The sequence below is a fragment of the Furipterus horrens genome, unplaced genomic scaffold (genome assembly GCF_987537825.1).
Source record: "Furipterus horrens unplaced genomic scaffold, mFurHor1.1.pri manual_scaffold_17, whole genome shotgun sequence".
Taxonomy (NCBI): domain Eukaryota; kingdom Metazoa; phylum Chordata; class Mammalia; order Chiroptera; family Furipteridae; genus Furipterus; species Furipterus horrens.
The window spans coordinates 81,139,812-81,160,780 of record NW_028327187.1 but is presented as its reverse complement, the minus strand read 5'-3'; the positions used below and the strand labels follow the sequence as shown (position 1 = coordinate 81,160,780).

Here is a 20,969-nt window from a genome sequence, read left to right as displayed (position 1 = left end):
ATGTCAGTACCAGGCTGTTTTGATCACAGTGGCTTTGTAGTATTTTTTGATATCTGGTGTTGTGATTCTTCCTGCTGTGTTCTTCTGTCTCAAGATTGCTTTTGCTATTCGGGATCTTTTTTGGAGTATTTGTTCTAGGTCTGTGAAATATGTCATTGGTATTTTAATAGGGATTGCATTGAATCTGTAAATTGCTTTGGGTAGTATGGCCATTTTGATGATGTTGATTCTTCCCATTCAAGAACATGGTATTTGCTTCCATTTATTTGTATCTTCCTTAATTTCTTTCTTCAATGTTCTGTAATTTTCAGTGTACAGGTCATTTATCTCTTTGGTTAAGTTTACTCCTAGGTACTTTATTTTTTTTGATGCTATAATAAATCGTATTTTCTCTTTTGTCTCTTTTTCTGATATTTTATTGTTGGTGTACAGAAATGCCTTAGATTTCTGTATATTTATTTTGTACCCTGCAATTTTGCCAAATTCACTTATCATATCGAGTAGTCTTTTAGTGGAGTTTATAGGGTTTTCTAGGTATACTATCATGTCATCTGCATATCATGATAGTTTTACTTCTTCCTTCCCAATTTGGGTGCCTTTTATTTCTTTTTCTTTTCTGATTGCTATGGCTAGGACTTCCAATACTATGTTGAATAAGAGTGGAGAGAGTGGGCAGCCTTGTCTTATTCCTGATTTCAGGGGGAATGCTTTCAGTTTTTTCCATTGAGTATGGTGTTGGCTTCAGGCTTCTCATATATAGCCTTAATTATGTTAAGGTATGCTCCCTGTATTCCCATTTTGCTGAGTGTTTTCATCCTAATTGGGTGTTGTACCTTATCAAATGCTTTTTCTGCATCTGTTGATATGATCATGTGATTTTTGTCTTTCATTCTGTTTAGGTGATGTATTATATTTATTAATTTGCGAATATTAAACCATCCTTGTGTCCCTGGGATGAAACCCACTTGATCGTGGTGTATGATCTTTTTGATGTATTGCTGGATCCTGTTTGCCAATATTTTATTGAGGATTTTAGCATGTATGTTCATCAGTGATATTGGCCTGTAGTTTTCTTTCTTTGTTGTGTCTTGACCTGGTTTTGGGATTAGGGTAATACTGGCTTCATAGAAAGAGCTTGGGATTTTTCCCTCTTCTTGGATTTTTCCGAATAGTTTGAGGAGGGTAGGAGATAGTTCTTCCCTAAATATTTTATAAAATTTACCTGTGAAGCCATCCGGTCCAGGGCTTTTGTGTGCAGGGAGATTTTTGATTACTGTTTCAATTTCCTTCTTTGTTATTGGTCTGTTGAGACTTTCCACTTCTTCTTGATTCAGTTTTGGAAGGTTATATGTTTCTAGAAATTTGTCCATTTCTCCTAGGTTGTCAAATTTCTTGCCATACAATTGTCTGTAGTAATTTCTTACTATCATTTGTATTTCTGTGGTGTCAGTCATGATTTCTCCTCTTTCATTTCTGATTTTGTTTATTTGGGTCTTCTCTCTTTTTTTCTTGATGAGCGTGGCTAGAGGCTTGTCGATTTTGTTTATTTTTTTGAAGAACCAGCTCCTAGTTTCATTGATTCTTTTGGTTTGTTTGTTTAGTCTCTAAGTCATTTAATTCTGCTCTGATCTTGATGATTTCCTTCCTTCTTCTTGCCCTAGACTTTGTTTGTTGTTGTTGTTCTAGTTCTTGTAGCTTTAGGGTTAGGTTTTTTATTTGAGATTCTTCTATCTTTTTCAGATATGCCTGTATTGCTATGAACTTCGCTCTTAGGACTGCTTTGGCTGTGTCCCATAGGTTTTGGGCTGTTGTGTTTTCATTATCATTAGTTTCTAGAAATTTCTTGATTTTTTTTCTTTGATGTTATTGTTAACCCATTCATTGTTTAATAGCATGTTATTCATTCGCAATGAGTTTGTCTTTGATTTTTTTTCTCTGAGGTTGATTTTTAGCTTCAAGGCATTGTGGTCTGAAAAGATGCTTCATATGATTTCAATTTTCTTGAATGTGTTGAGGTTAGTTTTGTGTCCTACCATGCGGTCTATTTTTGAAAATGTCCCATGTGCATTTGAAAAAAATGTATATTTTGTTTCTTTTGGATGGAAAGTTCTATATATATATCAGTTAAATCCATGTGGTTTAGTGTGTTGTTCAATGCCTGTATATCCTTGGTGTTCTTTTGCTTCAAAGATCTGTCTATTGTTGGTAATGGAGTGTTGAAATCCCCTACTATGAATGTGTTGTTGCTAATGTCCTTCTTGTAGTCTTCTAGTATTTGCTTTATGTATTTGGGTGCTCCTATGTTGGGTGCATATATGTTTATCAGTCTTATATGTTCTTGATGGATTGTTCCTTTAAGTATTATGAAATGTCCTTCTTTGTCTCTTTTTATTGCCCTTGCTTTAAAATCCGTTTTGTCTGATATTAGGACTGCTACCCCGGCTTTTTTTTCAGGTCGGTTTGCTTGGAATATTTTTTTATATCCCTTTACTTTCAGTCTATGTAAATCTTCTGTTTTGAGGTGTGTTTCTTGTAGACAGCAAATATGTGGATCTGTTTTCTTATCTACTCTGTTACCTTATGTTTTTTAATTGGAGCATTTAATCCATTTACATTTAAGGTTATTATTGACACGTATTTATTCATTTCCCTTTGTACCTGTGTTCCTCTTCTCTTTTTTTCTTCTTTTTCTTAAAACATTCCCTTTAGCATCTCTTGCAATGCTGGTTTGGTGGAGATGTATTCTTTTAGTCTTTCTTTGTCTGAGAAACTCCTTATTTCACCTTCCATTTTGAATGAGAGCCTTGCTGGGTAGAGTATTCTTGGTTGTAGGCCTTTGTTTTTCATTGCTTGAAATATTTTTGACCATTCCCTTCTGGCTTGTAGTGTTTCTGTTGAGAAATCAGTCGATAGCCTTTCCGGAGCTCCCTTGTGTGTTAGTTTCTGTTTTTCTCTTGCTGCTTTTAGGATTCTTTCTTTGTCTTGGAATGTTGCCATTTTAATTATGATGTGTCTTGGAGTGGGGTTTTTTTTGGGTTCCTCTTCATTGGAAATCTCTGTGCTTCCTGAACTTGTATAACTTTTTCTCTCATCAGGTAGGGAAAACTTTCTGTCATTATTTCTCCTATCAGTTTTTATATTCCTTGTTCTGCTGATCCCTCTTAAATTGTAATAATTCTGTTATTGTTTTTCTGTATGCTATCCTGTAATTCCCTTACTTCTTCTTCATACTTTTTCAATCTTTTTCCATTTTGCTGTATTGTCTGGGAGTTTTTCTCTACATTATCTTCTAACTCACTGATCCTATCTGCTGCTTCGTTTAGTCTGCTTTTGACTGATTCTACTGTGTTTTTCAGTTCAGAGATTGAATTCTTCATTTCTTCCTGGTTCTTGTTAATAGTTTCTATGTCTTTTTTTCATGCTGGTGTAGTTCTCTGCAAGTTCCCTGTAATTTTCTTGGAGCTGTTGGTAACTTCCTTGGAGGTTGTCATAATTATTTTTAAGGTTGTCTAGTAAATTGAGCTTCTTCACCACCATTATTTTGAATTCCATGTCTGACATTTGGGCTATGTCTATTCCATGTACCTCTCTTTCTGGGGATTCCTCTTTTCTTTTCATTGAGAGGTTGTTTCTGCGTCTTACCATGTTGGATTCTTCTTGTTTGTTTTTATTTTTTTTTAGTTTGTTTGCTTTGACTTCCCACCTTTGTGATGTGAGATTCTTTATAGGAGATATGGGGGTTTCAGTCGTGCAGTCTCTTTCATCTCCTGAGCCTGACGTTCTTGGGTTACCTTTTATGTCGTTTGTTTATGCTGTCTGGTTATATTTCAGATGCTCTTTTGTAGGATCTTCCTTCTGGCTAATTGACTGAGAGTCACTCTATCCACTTTGTCTTGAGTTCTTTTGTGGAGATGCTGTTAAAGACATAAACACACTGCCCAGGCAGGAGACCCACACCCTCAATAATATCCCCCACCCTCTATCCTGCTATCGTCAGCCAACGAGCCAGTATTAATATAAATGTAGAGAGAGTAAAGCTTTTATATTATAATAAGAATAGATAAGAGTTGTTTTTAGGGAGGAAAAATATAATTTTTGAGACAGGGGATGATAGATTAATAATAGTTGAGACTATGCAAGATGGTAGGTAATATTTACATTGTATATTAATAACAATAGGGAAAAATGCAGAATATAGTAAGAAAGTGGGATTGTATAGTATTAGATTTATATAGTAGTTATATTCTACTTATTTAGAGTGAAAGGGAGGCTAAACTAGACACACAAACAAATAAACAACAATTAAAGAGAAAGGATGAGAACGAGAGATTGTATAAAACAGATTAGAGATATAGTTTTAGTGTTTTTTTGTTTGTTTTTTCTACTTTCTCCTTCCCTTACTTTAAAGAAGAAAAAAAAAAAGGAATGTTTTTACTCAGTTCAGCCTTTGTGTGTCGTCTTCTTTTTCTGCATCCACAGCTGGTCTAATGAGGTGGGTCAGAGGTTCCTGTTCTTTGCAGCAGCGTTGTGCACCCACGGTGGCCAGCATGGCACGTTCCTTTGGCGCCTGTTGGAGTTAGCCGAGGTGCCTTTGTGCGTGAGCCCATGCGCACGCAAGGTGGCCTGAGAGCCCACCTCGGGCCTTCCGAGTCGTGTTCTGGGAGTTGGTCTCTCACCTCTTAGGGCGGGGCCCCAGTCACTTGGGCACAGTGAGAGTGAGAGATTGGCGCCTATTGAAGCCGACCGAGGTGCTCTTGTACGCGGGCACGCCCATGCAAGTGCAAGGTGGCCCGAGAGCTAGCCTCAGTCCTGCTGAGCTGAGCTCCCGGAGTTGGTCTCTTGACTCTTAGGACGGGGTCCCAGACACTTGTGCACAGTGGAAGTGAGCATCTGTGAGTCGTTGCCACCTGCTGTTCCCTCGCCGCAGCTGCCCGCCATTCCCGCACGCGCCTGGGTGGGTACGAGCAGAGCCTGAGCAAGTGGTCTGTGCTCCGGCCGGGTGCCCACTGGAGCTGGCCAGGGGTGTCTGCGCACGGTCTTATGCGCATCCAGAGGGCCCTCCCTGTGCCCGTTGAGGCACTGATCCCATGTCTGTTGGGGCATGTCTGAGGGGCACCCAGACCTGCTGCCCCGCGCACCTGGGCCAGTGAAGGAGGGCACTTCCCTATCTGCACCCTAGCGACCCAAGGGGAGGGTTGAGGAGTGGATGAGAACACCTCTGCACCTGCGCTCCTCAAGAATGTCCTACCACCCCCAAACTTTCCACCCCTCTCCGCAGTTCACAAGAGAAAAATATAAAGGAAAAATTACGTTCTCACTTGCACAGCAGTACACTGTCTCCTGTCCTTCAACGCCAATGCCACCTGGTCGAGTCCTGTCTCTGCCAGCGGGCAGAGATCTGTTCTCCTCCCGACTCCTCTCTGGGGAAGCCTGTGGTCTCCAAAAAGCCTTTGTGTGCTTCCAGCCGCAGCTCGGGCAGCCACCCCAGTCAGGGATCCTGTCTAGTCCCTTTTTCCTCCGCTATGCTCACTAAACAGGTTGTACCCAGGTAGTTTTTCTCTAATCCAGCAGTGCCAAGGCTTGACTCCTGCCAGTGTCCAGCTGCTCACTGAGATGTTCTGTCTTCAATTAGTCCAAACTACAAACAGGTTTCAGGAGCCTGAAAGCGCAGCCTTCCTTCACTCCTCCGCCAGCTTCTCTCCACCTATTTATTTATTTATTTTTAGGGGGGAAGGGCGGCAGGAAGAGAGGGAGAAAAACATCAATATGTGGATGTCTCTAACACGACCCCAACTGCGGACCTGGCCAACAACTTAGGCATGTGCCCTGACTGGGAATTGAACCGGAAATCCTTTGGTTCACAGGCTTCACTCAATCCACTGAGCCACACCAACCAAGGCTAATTTTCCTTCTTTGTTGTGTCTTTGCCTGGTTTTGGAATTAGGATAATAGTTGGGAGTCATCCCTCTCTTTGAATTTTCTGGAATAGTTTGAGAAGGATAGAAGTTTGGTCTTCCCTAAATGTTTGGTAAAATTCGCCTGTGAAGCTGTCCAGTCCAGGGCTTTTGTGTGCTGGGAGTTTTTTGATTAGTGTTTCATTTTCACTAATTGTTATTGCTCTGTTCTGGCTTTCTGCTTCTTGATTCTGTTTCAGAAGATTATATGTTTCAAGAAATTTGTGCATTTTTCCAGGTTGTTAAATTTCTTGGCGTATAGTTGTTTGTAGTAATTTCTGACAATCCTTTGTATTTTTGTGGTATCAGTTGTGATTTTTCCTCTTTCGTTTCTCATTTTATTTATTTCGGTCCTTTGTCCTATTTTTTTTTTTTTTGATGAGTCTAGTTTAAGGCTTATCTATTTTGTTTATCTTTTCAAAGACCAACTCCAGGATTCATTGATACTTTGAATTATTCTTTTAGTTTCTGTGTCATTTAATTCTTCTTTGATCTTATTTTCTTCCTTTTACTTGCTTTTGGATCTGTTTGTTGTTGTTCCTTTTGTTCTTGTAGATGTAGGGTTAGATTGTTTATATTAATTTTTTCAGTCTTTTGTAGGTAGGCCTGTATTGCTCTGAACTTCCCTCTCAGGACTTCCTTTGCTGTGTCCTGTGTGTTTTGGGCTATTGTGTGTTCATTTTCATTTGTTTCCTGAAACTTTTTTATTTCTTCCTTGATCTCATTGTTAACCCATTCATTGTTTAATAGTATGTTATTCAGTCTCCATTAATTTGAATGTTTTCGAGTTTTTTCCTTGAGGTTGGTTCTGAGTTTCAAGCTATTGTGAACCAAGAAGATGCTTGATATGATTTCAGTTTTCTTGAATTTTTTGAGGCTTGTTTTGTGTCCAACCATGTGGTCTATCTTTGAAAATATTCCATGTGCATTTGAAAAGAATGTATTTTGCTTCTTTGGGGTGGAAGTTTGTGTATATATCAGTTAAGTCCATTTGACCTAGAGTGTTCAAAGTCACAATATCCTTGTTGTTTCTTTGCTTAGATGTGTCCATTGTTGACAATGGAGTGTTAAAATCCCCTACACTGAGTGTGCTGCTATTGAAATCTTTCTTGAAGTCCTCCAAGGTTTTCCTTATATTTTTAGGTCCTCCCATGTTGGATGCATATATGTTTCCAAGGGTTATATCTTCTTGATGGACTATTTCCTTAAGACCTTTGTCTTTTTATGACCTTAGTTTTGAATCTATTTTGTCTGATACAAGTATTGATACACTGGCTTTATTTTTGTGTTTGTTAGCCAGTATGTGTTGAAAAGAAAACTCTCGTGCACTGTTGTTTGCAATGTAAATTGGTGTAGCCACTATGGAAAGCCACATAGATGTTCTTTAAAAAATTAAAAATGAAACAACCACATGATCCAGCAATTCCATTTCTGGGTATTTAACCTAAGAGAATGAAAGCATTAATTTGAAAAGACATATGCACCTCCATGTTCATTGCAGCATTATTTGCCATTGCCAAGATATGGAAATAATCTAAGTTTCTATTGATGGATGAATGGTTAAAGAAAATTTGATACATACACAAGTATTCACACACACAATGGAATATTATACAGCCATAGAAAGAAGGAAATCTTACCTTTCTTGACAATATGGATGGGCCCTGAGGACATTATGCTAAGTGAAATAAGTCTGACAGAGACAAATATGGTTTTATCTCATTTACATGTTGTGTCTTTTATCTTTAAGTATATTTTATCAATTACAGTTGTTCCAATTTTTCTCCTTTGCCCTCCCTCTTCCCAGTACCTCCCTTCCCACCAGTAATCCTGCCCTTAGTTCACACCCACGGGTCATGCATATCAGTTCTTTGGCTTCTCCATTTACTTTACTATTCTTAACGTCCCCCTGTCTATTTTATACCTATCATTTTTCCTTCTATATCTTTGTACCTTTTCTCCCATTCTCCTCCTTCCCCTTCTTTGCTGATAACCCTCCATACGCTCTCCATATCTATGGTTCTGTTCCTTTTCTATTTGTTTGCTTAGTTTGTTTTTGTTTTTTAGATTCATTTGTTGGTAATTGTGAATCTGTTGTCGTTTTATTGTTCATAGTTTTGATATTCTTTTTCTTAAACATGTCCCTTTAAAATTTCATATAATAAGGGTTTGGTGATGATGAATTCCTTTAGCTTTACCTTGTCTGGGAAGCTCTTTGTCCTTCCATTGTAAATGATAGCTTTGCTGGATAGAGTAATCTTAGTTGTAGGTCCTTGCTTTTCATCGCTTTGATTATTTCTTGCCAGTCCCTTCTTACCTCCAAAGTTTCTTTTGAGAAATCAGCTAATAGTCTTATGGGAACTCTTTGGAGATAACTCTTTTCTCTTGTTTTAAAGGTGTGTCATGGTGTGGTCCTCTTTGGGTCTAGCTTGTTTCAGACTCTATATTCTTACTGGACTTGTATTTCTATTTCCTTTGCCAAATTAGGGAAGTTTTCCTTCATTATTTTTTCAAATAATTTTTTGATTTCTTGCTCTTCCTCTTCTCCTTCTGATACCCCTATGATTAGGATGTAGGTAAGTTTAAAATTGTGCCAGAGGTTCCTAAGCCTCTCCTCATTTTTCTCAATTCTTGTTTTTTCATTCTGTACTGATAGACTGCTTACTTTTTCCTTATGTTCCAATACATTGATGTGAACACTAGTTTTCTTCTCTTCAGTATTGGTTTTGTATGAATTTTTCTTCATTTCACTGAGTGTAGCCTTCACTTCTTTCCTTATGTATTTGCCGTACTCAATCATTTCTCTGAGCATCGTTATTACCAATGTTTTGAACTCTTTGTATGTTAGGTTGGCTATTTCCCCGTTATTTAGTTCTCCCTCTGGAGCCTTGATCTGCTCCCTCTTTGGGGTCACACTTCTCTGTCTACTCAACTTGACAGCCTCCTGTGTTTGCCTCTGTGTTAGGTAGAGCTGCAGCATCTGTTATGTTGTATGGTACAGAGCTTTAGTTATTCATCGGTGCTGGGCAACTGGTTTCATTGCCTTATGGTGGTATATGGGAGGCAGGGGTCAGAGAGGAAGCAATGCCATGTGGTCAGCACTCACCCCATTTCCAGTCACTTCCCCAGCTTCCTGTATGCGACTAGCACCCCTCTAGCTGTTTCCCTGGTGATGGTTCCCAGAGTGGGTGTATTTGTGTACATTCTAGGACTGTGACCCTTTAAAATTGACTCTCCTGAGAGAGAAGAAGTTTGTTCCACCATCCCAACTCCCACTTGTTTTCACAGCCAGAACAATAAGGCTCTATTTTCCTGGTGCTGGAACTGTGAGCTGTGCATTCTGTCTTGGGGTTGGGATCAGTCCCCAGGTTCCCCTCCCAGCTTTTATAATGGGTGACTACTCATTCATCTGGCTGACCACAGCCACTGTCTTGCTACTGCTGTTTCCACCACTGCCACACTGCATCCTCTCCCCCTGAGCTCGCCGGCTCTGCCCTTCCTGCCCATCTGGATGATTATTACTTCTTTAAATCTTTGTTTGTTGGAGTTCTATATAGTTGAATTTTTTGGCAGTTCTTGATGCTTTTTGTTTGTTTGTTTGTTTTGTTTGGAGGTAGTTGTGATCCTTATGGTTGTGGAAGGAGCAAAGTGTGTCTACCTATGCCTCCATCTTGGCCAGAACTCCTATATGAGGTATCTTTTAAAACAGGACTCATAGTCCTGGCCTGGTGGCTCAGTTGTTTGGAGCATGATCCCATACACCAAAAGAACGTGGGTTTGATCCCCAGTCAGGGCACATACCTGGGTTGCAGGTCTGATACCAAGTTGAGGCACATATGGGAGGCAGCCAATCAATGTTTCTCTGTCACATCAATCTCTCTGTCTCTCTCCCCTCCCATCTCTAAAAGTCAATAAACATATCCTCAGATAAGGATAATAAACAAACAAACAAAGCTCATAGATACAAAGAACAGATTGGTTTTTGCCAGAGGTAGGTGGTAGTGTGAGTAAAATGCATCAAGGGTGTCAAAGGTTCAATCTTACACTTATAAAAAAGTAACTCCTGGGATGTAATTAATATACAGCATAGTGATCATAGTTAATAATACTGTATTGCATATTTGAAAGTTGCCAAGAGAGTAAATCTTAAAATTATCATCACAAGAAAAAAATTTGTAAGTATATATCATGACAAATGTTAAATACACTTATTGAGGCGATCATCTTGCAATATATAAAAATAGAAAACCATTATGTTGTACATTTGAAACTAATATAATGTTGTATGCCAATTATAACCTCAATAAAAAAAGAAGATTCCCATAACCACTGGTTCTCTTTTCATTGCTTTTGCATAATCAGGGCCAGGTTCATGTCATCCAGGAATGGTATAATTGTCCAGGAAGTGTTGCTTAGAGATGTCATAAATCTCAGAAGAATGACCACTAGTGGGGAAGGCATCGGTCTCAGCTCTGTCACTTCCCAGCTATCTGACCTTGAGCAAGATCCTTTACCACTATGAGCTTTGGTATTCTTGTTTCTAAAGTGAACTTAATAATGTCTTCCCTACCACACACAGTTGTTGTAAGGATTGAAGTGTAATAGCATATTATGAGGATTAGTGCTCTCATGCTACAACTAAATTCCCCATTTTGTAGGCCACTAAGTTTGTGCCTACAAAATGGTGTCTTCTAAGTGCCCATAATGAGTATCTTCTGAAAGCCACAGTTGAAAGAAACTAAGTTCAGAGACCATACTCAGTGATGATTGATGCAAGCTCAAGGTGGGGAGAGGGTGTCCAGGTTGACTTAGGGGTATGTGTATGGCACCAAATTTCAGAAAGGGCAATCTGAAAACTCTACTCAAATCTGGGAATTGGAATTCAAAATTGATCAATGTTATTCTTTTCTCTCTCCCCTCCTTTTTTTCTCTTTTCTTCTCTTATCATTTCAGGTGCATGACAACTGTAGAAGACGGTTTTCCAAGGGATGCTGGTTTGGAAGTCATCGAACATCAGTCATTCCTCCCACTGCCCTAAGCGACCCCAAAGGAGATGGTGAGTAGCTAAACTTTAATCTCAGAAATACACTTGGGATGAAGAAAGGTGAAAATAATGGGGGAAAAGACTGTGATTAAATTATTCTCCCCAACCTGTCGAATATTTCTGGGGAGTAGGAATGTGCATATGTGTAGAGATAGCTCATTTCTCTTTAGACCTTTGGGATAGTGATTATTGATATTTATGGTGTATATGTGTGTGGGAATGTTCTCTGTAGTCTCTGTCGCAATAGTTTCTGAAAAATCAGGATTGATTTCATATTTTTTATGATTTCCAGACACTAGATAATCCATGAAATAAATTAGTTTGCATTCAGGTAGTCAAGGAACAACTGCATAAAGGCCCAGGTTATGCTACTTTTAAAACAGAAACTAAAACCAAGGTTGCCCTTAAATCTGAATCTAACATGATCATTTCCCCAACACGCTTCACTAATGCTTTGTCAATTCCTGGATACTAGTGATATATTGAGAACTTCATTTATAAGGTGTATGAAAGATACAAAAAGATCCATGATATGGGCATTGCAAGAACTTATGATTATTTTGGACCCAGGATATTGATATAATATGACAACTGACAAATTAAGGTAACATATCCTAAGCACCAAAGGAGTGGTAGAAACACTTGGAGATCAGAAAATATGAAGAATGTCAACCAATTATACAAGGTTTCACAAAAAGGAAGTAGTTAAGAAATCAATACAGAAAGAGTAAACATTGTAAAGAGTCTTCTATCAAGAGGTCTAGAGATGTTCGAACAAAGAAAGCAGGGGAAAAAGAGAGTGATATTTGTTTAGTTTTGTGTTTTGTTTTGTTTTGTTTTGTTTTGTTTTTTAAGAATAAGTGAGACATGTAAGGGGAAAAACAAGGGCCAGACAACCATGAGTTTTAGTTACTTACTAGTTAAGTAACCTTGTGTAAGACGTTCTCTGAGCTTCACTTTCTCTATCTGCAAATGTGAATGATACTGTATATTGTAAAGATAAATGATAATATGTAAAAGACCTAAATAAACAGAGACATGGCCAAAAAAGGACCACAAAACTAAATTCCAAGTCTTCTAGCTTAACGAAAATTATACACCTCCACAGGAATAATTCACTCTTTAGCACTTGCTAATGATGCCTTTTTCAGTTCATTTCTCCTTCTCCACTTTTTCTTTGCTTCTTTTGAGAGTCTTTCCTTTTCATTATTGAATTTTTCATTTGCTTTTCCCATTACTCATTATTAAAAAATGGCAGCTGTCAAGATCAAAATCACATATCAAAGCTAAAAAAATTACCTATTTACTAAAACTACAAAGTTTAGAAATATATTTACCAACTAACATACTATCATTTCACTAAGCCAGTAAAGAAATACACTGTCCATTAATTGGACAGTGTACATGTTATTTTACATATACATACAAAGGTGTAATTACTGGATCAAAATGCAAATGCCAAATTGCCTTCTATAGGGCTTGTGTCACTTTGCATGTCCATCTTCGGTGTATGGTAGTGCATATTTCCCCATGGCCTCTTCAATCAACTGTCTTATCTATTTTTAAAAAATATTTGCCCATCCTCTGAACAAGAAAATATGATCCCATGGCCTAGTTTTAATTAATATCTTCCTTATTATGAAAAAGCGTGCTCATCTTTTTACCTTTAAGAGCCAATTTATATTTACTTTTATCATCATAGCACCTATCCTATTTTCATCTAAACACTGGGAAACAAGTTAGTTTTTTGAAAGGCCCATTTTGCAGATAAGGAAACTGAGAATACTTACTCTCACTGCCACTATTGCCTCGCCTTTAGAAAGGAACTAACACAAAGGGCCTTTGGCACTGTTGAAAAACATTGGAGGCATAGACATGTCAATTCCAGGATCTATGGCATGAGGAGTTCTTGTTTCCAAGCATGTCTCACAGGTCCACTAGATGTTGGCAGGAAGCTATTTCCACAAATTCTCTAACTGAGATACTCACTCAAAGTCATATGCTCATCTATAAGGTGTTGATGACAAGAGTTCCTGAGTAAGGAAGGGAAGCACAAAGCAGAATCAAATTCTAAAACAAAGGAGAGGTAAGACTGGGGCCAAGCTATGAGTTGGGGCCTGCATTGTTGGTTGGTAAGAGAGCAAGCACATAAAAAGATACCACTTTTTGACTATTTTCTTCATGTATCTTATCACCTGACCCCTAGTGTTTCAATTCTGCACTGAATAGTCTCACCCTTATTTTCTGTTTCCTCTAACATATTTTTGTCATTGTATCTAGTCCCTGTCACCACTTCACCTCATCTTTTGCCACTTTCCCTCTTGCTCACTCAACAACAACCATTTTATTCTCTTCACTAGTCCTCAGACACCTTATGCAGTCTCTCTTCTCTGGGTCCTAGAAGTTATTTTTCATGACCCCTCCCTTGCCACAAAACTCTTCCTCCAGATCTCCACATTGCTTACTTCCTCACTTCCTGCAAGTCTCATCTTAAATGTTACCTCTCCAGAAAAGCTGTCCCTGACCACCTGTCTGAAATAATACCCCCTCCAGTCTCCATCCCCTTTTTCTGCTTTATTTTTCTTCATATCACATTATTTTTTATATTTATGAGTTATGCTCTGTCCCTCCATTAGAATATAAGTTCCACAAGATCTGAGACTGTTTCTATCTTGACCATGACTGTATTCTTAGAATGTAATAAGGACAAGCACAGATAATGCCTTCAATACATATTTGTTGACTAAAGAAATTAATACATTTTAACTACCATTGTGTTAACATATTACCTTTTGTATGAAAAAGGAAGTTGAAAACGGGACTACTTTCGGGTAACATGTTTAGGGAGAGTAACTACTTCCAAGCTATACTACTGAAGGGATATAACAGACATCCCTTTGCTGAGTTCTGGCAAGCCCTGAAAATTCAGTGCATGACTGGCTAGCTGGATTAGAAATAGGCCCATAGAGGAAGGCTGCTTTAGATTTTTTCAGGTAAGACAGCCATGCAATCTGCTCAAGTCAGCACTCTTCCTTTGAGTTCCCATTTACCCAGACTACAAATGGAACTTCTCAACCCACTCTCCTGGCCAAAACCATTCAGGTGCAAGCAACATGGTTTTTGCCCTCTAAATTTATTTTTGCTGAAGGAATCCCTGGCAAGCCACAAGCTCAGAGGTTTGGGAGCTCCTGATTTGTCTAGCATCTCCTAGTGGGCCATTGTTCAGTTCCTGTCCCCCTGCCAATAAGCTCTAAGACTCAAAACAAGCTGCAGGCTTTGGCAATTTACATGCTATAACTCCACTTCTCTATGGAGAATTTCAGTGTTGGGGATTATGAAAAGCCTCTCTCTTGTTCAGACAATTTCACTATAGTCCTGTATTCCCGGAAAGTTGGGGTGATAACTTGGATTGCTCTGTCAGAGCCTACAAGGAGTGATTAAAGCTCCATGCTTTACCCCACATTGATATGTTCAATTATTCACTTGTGGTTATAAGGGACCCTTTTCTCCCCTCTCTTCTGACCTGGTATCTTCTTACTATAAGAAACAAGGCAGTTACCAGACACAGAAAGGACTAGTTGTGATGATCTTCCTTCTTGGCCCTCAATCTTCTCTTTCCTGAGTTTCTCCTCCGCATTTTATTAATTCTTAGTTGTAGCACCAATTTATTTATTCCTTATGTTCCAATATACTCTTATGTATGAGCCTGTCTCCCCAGCTTAAGGGCAGGGATTATACCCCTAGTAGTATCTAGCATGATAATTAGAATGTAGTAGTTGCTCAGCAAATTTTAGTTGCCTGGCAACTACTGGGCAAAAACAGGCTGGGTTTTTTTTGTTGTTGTTGTTTGCTTTTTTTTTTTTTTTTTAATAAAATCCCCTTAAGGTTTTGTACTGATTTCCACTCTGTTCCTCCATCTTAAGTGTCTAGGACACAAAGAAACTCTGGAAGATATCGTATATGTGTATTAGCTTGATTATGGCAATGGTATCATGGGTGTTGCTTATATCCAAACTCATTATATTGTACACAGTAAATATGTGCAGTTCTCGTATACCAATTACACCTCAATAAAACTTTTTTAAAAGGTGTTTGCAAAATTTGATGTTTCCATCTCAATGGCCCTGTTCTTTTTTCTTTCTTTTTCTTTTTGTTGTGTGCATGTATCAGGCAAATTAGCAGTATCTTCAGACTTCTGGAATCTTGATTGGTCATCAGCCTGTTCATGTCCCCTTCTCATCTTCATCAACTCCAAAAGTGGCGACCATCAAGGGGTTGTCTTCCTCCAAAAATTTAAACAATACCTTAACCCATCTCAAGTCTTTGACCTTTCGAAGGGTGGACCTGAAGCCGGGTAAGCATGGGATAAGACCCATAGTGGGTATATAGAAGGGATTTTGCCTTTTATACATTTTAGACTAGGATAGGCTTCCTAAAATTAGTTCTAGTACCTGGGCAGAAAAGGACTACTTTCTCAAGTCAGGATTCAGATGCAATAACTACAGAGTATTTAGGGTTGGCTGGGATTTTGGAGGACTTTTAGCCCTCTTCCAGAAATCCTTTCAAGCCAATATCCTGCTCTCAGATTTACCTCACCTTTTCTGGTTAGAAAAGGTAAAAAACTATGTCTCCTAACCTCAGAAGAGGAGACAAATGAACATTGCTGTAAACCTTTTCTGTCACTCATTCTTTATCCCCCATGGGGCCAAATAGATATATCTCTATTGCAGGCCTCTTGTACTTGAAGGGATCAACTGGCTGTTCAGCCCTGGTTTCTGTGAGTCCATTGGCTACCATATGAGGCATTCTTCTTGGACCTCAGCAAGTAGATTTAGCTAGGTTACTAGTAGCTTCCAGAGCAAGGTTGTGCACAGAATATGTGGGTTGAAGCAAGATCTGATCTCCAGCACTGCCTGTGGGAGCATTGCCTATAATTTTAGGTACACAGAGAGATAAGGGCTAAGAGAAAGAAGGCAGGTAGCCTCTTAGCAGAGTACAGAAGCAGCCGTCCTTGGGCCCTGGCACACTGTAGGAAAGTTATAAAGCTCAGCAGCTCATGAAATGACTCCCTTTTCTCTTTTTCTTTCCAGGCTGTCAATGTTCAAGAACTTTGCTCGCTTTCGCATTGTAGTTTGTGGAGGAGATGGCAGCGTGAGCTGGGTCTTATCTCTGATTGATGCCTTAGGATTACATGAAAAGGTGAGTCCCTAGCTGACTGAGTTTAGCCATTGCTAGAGAAACTGGGATGTGGAGCTTCTCATCCTAAGAAGTCCTTGGTTTTTACTCTCCTTATCTGTAAAACACATGTTTTCCATTGGTTTCATACTCAACCTGATTGGTAGATTTCCAATCTAAGCCTGCTCACCTAGACCATTTTCTGGTTGCTTATGTGTGGATGGAGAGATGAGAGTGTTAGCAGAAAATATAAGTAGTGCTCTATTCCCCAAGCCCCAAAGTGAAGATTTGAAGGGGAGAAGAGCAAACAAACAAACAAAAAAAAAGGGTGGGGGAGCCTCCGGCAAGATTCAGTACCTAATTTCCTATTCCTCCTGAGGCAACTAATTACCCTCGTTGAGTCTCAAGAGTAGCAGAAACTTTCCTCTACCTCTCCCCTCTTTCCCTAAGCAGCTCTCTGCTCTTCTGAATCTGCTATCTTTGTCTCCTGAGACTACTCCTGACCTCTTTGGCCCAGCCCAGATACAAATCTGTGGCTATATATATATATATATATTTTTTTTTTTAATGACTATACATATTAGCATATTCTAGCAACTTTTGCTTTTACTAGGTAGGTTTTATATAACCAACAAGGGAGGCCCAACTCTTTAGGGAAAATTTCACTCCATTTCGAACATCTTCCTATTACATTTCCTAGAATCATAATCCCTTACTGCTGCTGGGTTTGAGACCACGATCTTTCCCAAAGAGTGCCTTCTGGGTTTTTTTATGGGTGAATCTTGGTGGGACTGTCTGAAAACAGTGCCTGGTTTTGTTTTTGCAGTGTCAGCTGGCAGTCATCCCACTTGGAACCGGCAATGATCTGGCCCGTGTCCTTGGCTGGGGTGCATTTTGGAACAAAAACAAGTCACCTCTGAACATTTTCAACAGAGTGGAGCAGGCTAGTGTGAGGATTATAGACAGGTGAGTGGCTGAAAGATTAGGCCATTGTGCCTTTTCCATTTGCACACCATTTACTACCAGTTACATCATCTCAATCAGGAATGTTCTAACCTCCCTCACAGAGTCTTTTTGGCTTCAGTGAGGGACAGTTTGGGAGGTGGGGGGTTTGACTATTAGGAAGCCAGGGTCTACCACATATCCTTCAACACATCACTGAAGTCCCTTATCAACTGAAAATATCCTAGAACAGAAGCCTCTTGATTAAATTTCAGAAATTCCATGAACCACCTTCAAATTGCATAGCTATGTAAGCATGTTTTTCCCTGGGAAAGTTTTTGTATTTCTATTCTATTCTAGAATGTATAGAAACTATTCTATAGCTTCATCAGGTTCTCAAAGAAATTAAAACAGTAAGAGTTTATAAACAATTGGCCTAGATTGTCTTTGCTCTAGAGATGAGGGAGTATTTCCATCTTATCTTCTGATAAGAAAAACTTTCTGTGCTGGGACACAGTATTTGATATAGGACTGCTCATAAGTATATTCTTAAGATACCAAGCTGGACCCTACCACAAAGATTCTAATTCAGTAGGTCTTGGGTGGGTCCCTGGTATGTGTATTTTACAAAAGCACTTTTGGTGACCTTGATAGTTACCTCTGGTTGAGAAGCACTGTTCTCTGAGAATCCGATGGTGGAATTCCTTCCATTACACTATCCTAGAGAAGCCACAAGGCAGAGACCTCTCTTGTGGTATACCCTGAGATCAGGTAACCTGAAATAGCTTAGGCATACCCTCAAGTCCATTTCTCCCCAACACATAAACATTTTGATGTCTTTTTCACATGTGAAACAAATATGCCAGCCTGTGATGAAACAGAGTTCTAAATATCTGTCTGTCTTTGAACTTCATTTCAGATGGAGTGTGATGATCCGTGAGACTCCCAGACAAACCCCATTGCTAAGAGGACAAGTTGAAATGAATGTACCCAGATTTGAGGTAATTACTGCTCAGCTGTGATTCAGGCCAACATCTTTATTACACAGTAAAATAATAAGCAAAATCCAGAGAGAAGCTATTGTGTTGTCTATGAGCTTGCTGAAAATGAGATCATTGAAAATTAGGGACATGTCAATCAGCAGCTATTAACCAAAAACTGGTAGGTACTGGGGATATAATTCATTCACTCAAAATATTTATAGAAATATTTATTAATTAACTCCTATGTGTGACATACTGTTCTAGCAGCTGTTTTTTTATATACTAGTTGGTAAAGAAGAATGACACAATCCATGTTGTCATGAAGTTCATAGTCTAATTGCAGTGGTAGAAAAATAGTTTTGATAAAGTAGTATGAGTGTTAGTATATAAGGAAGTAGCAGGGGTGGGAACACCCAGCAGGTATACCTAACCCAGTCTGGGGGAAATTAGGGAGAACTTCATAGAATAAGCATCATTTCAGAAGAGATTTAAAGACCAGAGGGAGTTAAGCAGCATAGTAAAAAAGAGGAGGCCTGTTCCAGATAGATGAAACAGTGTATGTGTTCCAAAGGCAAGAGAGAGCATGGAGTACTCACAGAACTGAAACACATTCATAATGGTTGAGGCATAGCTGCCAGAGAGAATATATAGGAAGAACAACTAAAGATGAAGCTGGAGAAGTAATCAGGGTCAGGGACAGGCCAGAAAGAACCTGTTGAACCATGGTAGGAAGTTTGAACTTTTATCTAAGAGCAATGAGAATTATAGAAGATTTGTTTTTACCTTATTATGAATTTTTTCAAACATATAGGAAAGTTTAAATGGTAGATTCTACCATTAATATTTTATTATACTTTATCATAACTCTGTCCATCTATCTATTCTGCTATATAATAGAAAGGATTTTAGCAGGAGAATCCCATAGTATATAAAGAAGCAATTGAAAGAATAAAGACTAGAGTCAAGGAGAAAGACAAGAGACCCTGTAATTGTCTAGGCAAAAGATAATGATTTAGACTGGTAAAGTGGTAACAGGGATAAGGAGAAATGGACATATTTAAGACATATTGAAGAGATAAAGTCATCAGGACTTGGTATGCACAAGCTGTAGTTAAAATACAGACTCAAGAGCCAGACTACTTGGAATAGAATTCTGACTCTGTCACTTATCAGCTACCCCTTTTCTTGTGCCTCAATTTCCTGTTCTGTGAAATGGGAGATAATAATCCTGATATCATAAGGTTTTCATCAGGATTATATAAAAATATATATACTTATGGCTTAGGACAGAGCCTGGAACATAGTAAATACTCTATAAATTGATTCTGTTATTATTATTATTACTAATATTATTATATAAGAGGTGACACTCTGACATTGGAAAAATATGGGTTCAAATCCCAAATCTATTATTTACTAGCTATGAAATATGAGATTGTTCATTTGAAATGTGAAACAAACATTACCACCTTTATATGAGTTTTAAATATTTATTAAAATAAAAGGAAACAATAAAGACCTTATTTTTTAGAATGACCACAGATCTAATATTATCTATAAGGATCTTCAAAAGAATTCTTTGCTTATGATTATTTCCAAAGAAGGAGATGATGGTAAAGAGTCAGTAAAAAATAATAGAGGATGAGGATGGATGGCATACTATGTCATAGTGCTAAGGTTCCAGGGCTGAACACTCTTTTTCTCCCTAGGCTGCTGCCATCCAACACTTAGAATCTGCAGCCACTGAGTTGAACAAAATCCTGAAGGCCAAGTACCCCACAGAGGTGATCATTGCAACCAGGTCAGTCTTCCTTTGTCTCTCAACATTTGGAGATTTTTTTTTTTTTTTTTTTTTTTTTTTGCCTCTCATGGGCTGTCTTCAGTCATAAATAGGAATCTTTTTGATAGTTTGGGGTGTTGAGGCCAAGGAAAGTACAGTAAGTCCTCACCTAACATCATAAAGATGTTCTTGAAACTGTAGCAAAATGATGTACAATGAAGTCAATTTTAACATAAGCTAATTGATATAAATAAGAGTTAAGTTCCTACAACATCTCATCAATGTTAAAAGAAAGTGACAATGAACACAGTGAAATAATAGACAAAATCCAGAGAGAAACTATTGTGTTGTTGTATAACGATGTTATGTGAGAACCTTCTGTATATGTTTCTTTCCAAATAAAATCTTTCCCAACACAAACCTCCTGAATGACAGACAAGGTTAGGAAAAAAGATGAGATTTAGGTGAGAGCTCCTGATACTCCAAAAAGACAAAATAGAATGTCAGAGACTTAGAAAATGGGGAGAAATTCTGGTTAAGATTGCAGAGTAGATAAACACTGTGTTCACTTCCTCCCATGACCACACCAAAATTACAACTATACTATAGAACAACCATCATTGAGAACCACCTGAGGGCTAGCTAAACAGAATTCCTCTTGCTAAGGATATAAAGAGGAAGCCATGTTGAATCTCATAGAAGAGATCAAGATACAGAACAGGCAGGTCCCACAACCACTGTGTGGCAGCTTTGAACAGAAGGGATATTTAGGCTGCACTGGTCCCCACTGTGAATCGAGGAGTCCTAGGCCCACACTGGGCTACCCAGCCCAGGGAATCAATGCCAGGAAGAGAAGTCCCTATAACATCTGGCAGCAAAGATTGTGGATGAGTGATATGGAGAGCTACTGGAGTCCCAGGTGCTATAGGTCTTAAAGGGACTGCACACATATTCACATGCTCACAAATTCACCCACTCTGAGCTCTAGCACTAGGGCAGCAGCTCAAAAAGCACCAAAGACATGCAAAAATGAGCTGAATTGACTAGCTCCAGGACAAGGGCTGGAGGGGCAGGGATCAGGGAAGCTCTCC

At 38.8% G+C, this 20,969-nt stretch overlaps 1 protein-coding gene across 1 annotated transcript in view; it reads left to right on the top strand.

Moving 5' to 3' along the window:
* The window catches only part of DGKK (diacylglycerol kinase kappa), a 147,744-nt gene that overhangs the window by 76,949 nt on the left and 49,826 nt on the right, over positions 1-20,969 (top strand). Inside the window, exons 8-13 of the mRNA XM_090265033.1 lie at positions 10,908-11,010; positions 15,169-15,352; positions 16,089-16,197; positions 17,000-17,139; positions 18,035-18,116; positions 19,808-19,899. Of these exons, the coding sequence (XP_090121159.1) occupies positions 10,908-11,010; positions 15,169-15,352; positions 16,089-16,197; positions 17,000-17,139; positions 18,035-18,116; positions 19,808-19,899 (710 nt within the window). The remainder of the gene's footprint in view (positions 1-10,907; positions 11,011-15,168; positions 15,353-16,088; positions 16,198-16,999; positions 17,140-18,034; positions 18,117-19,807; positions 19,900-20,969) is intronic.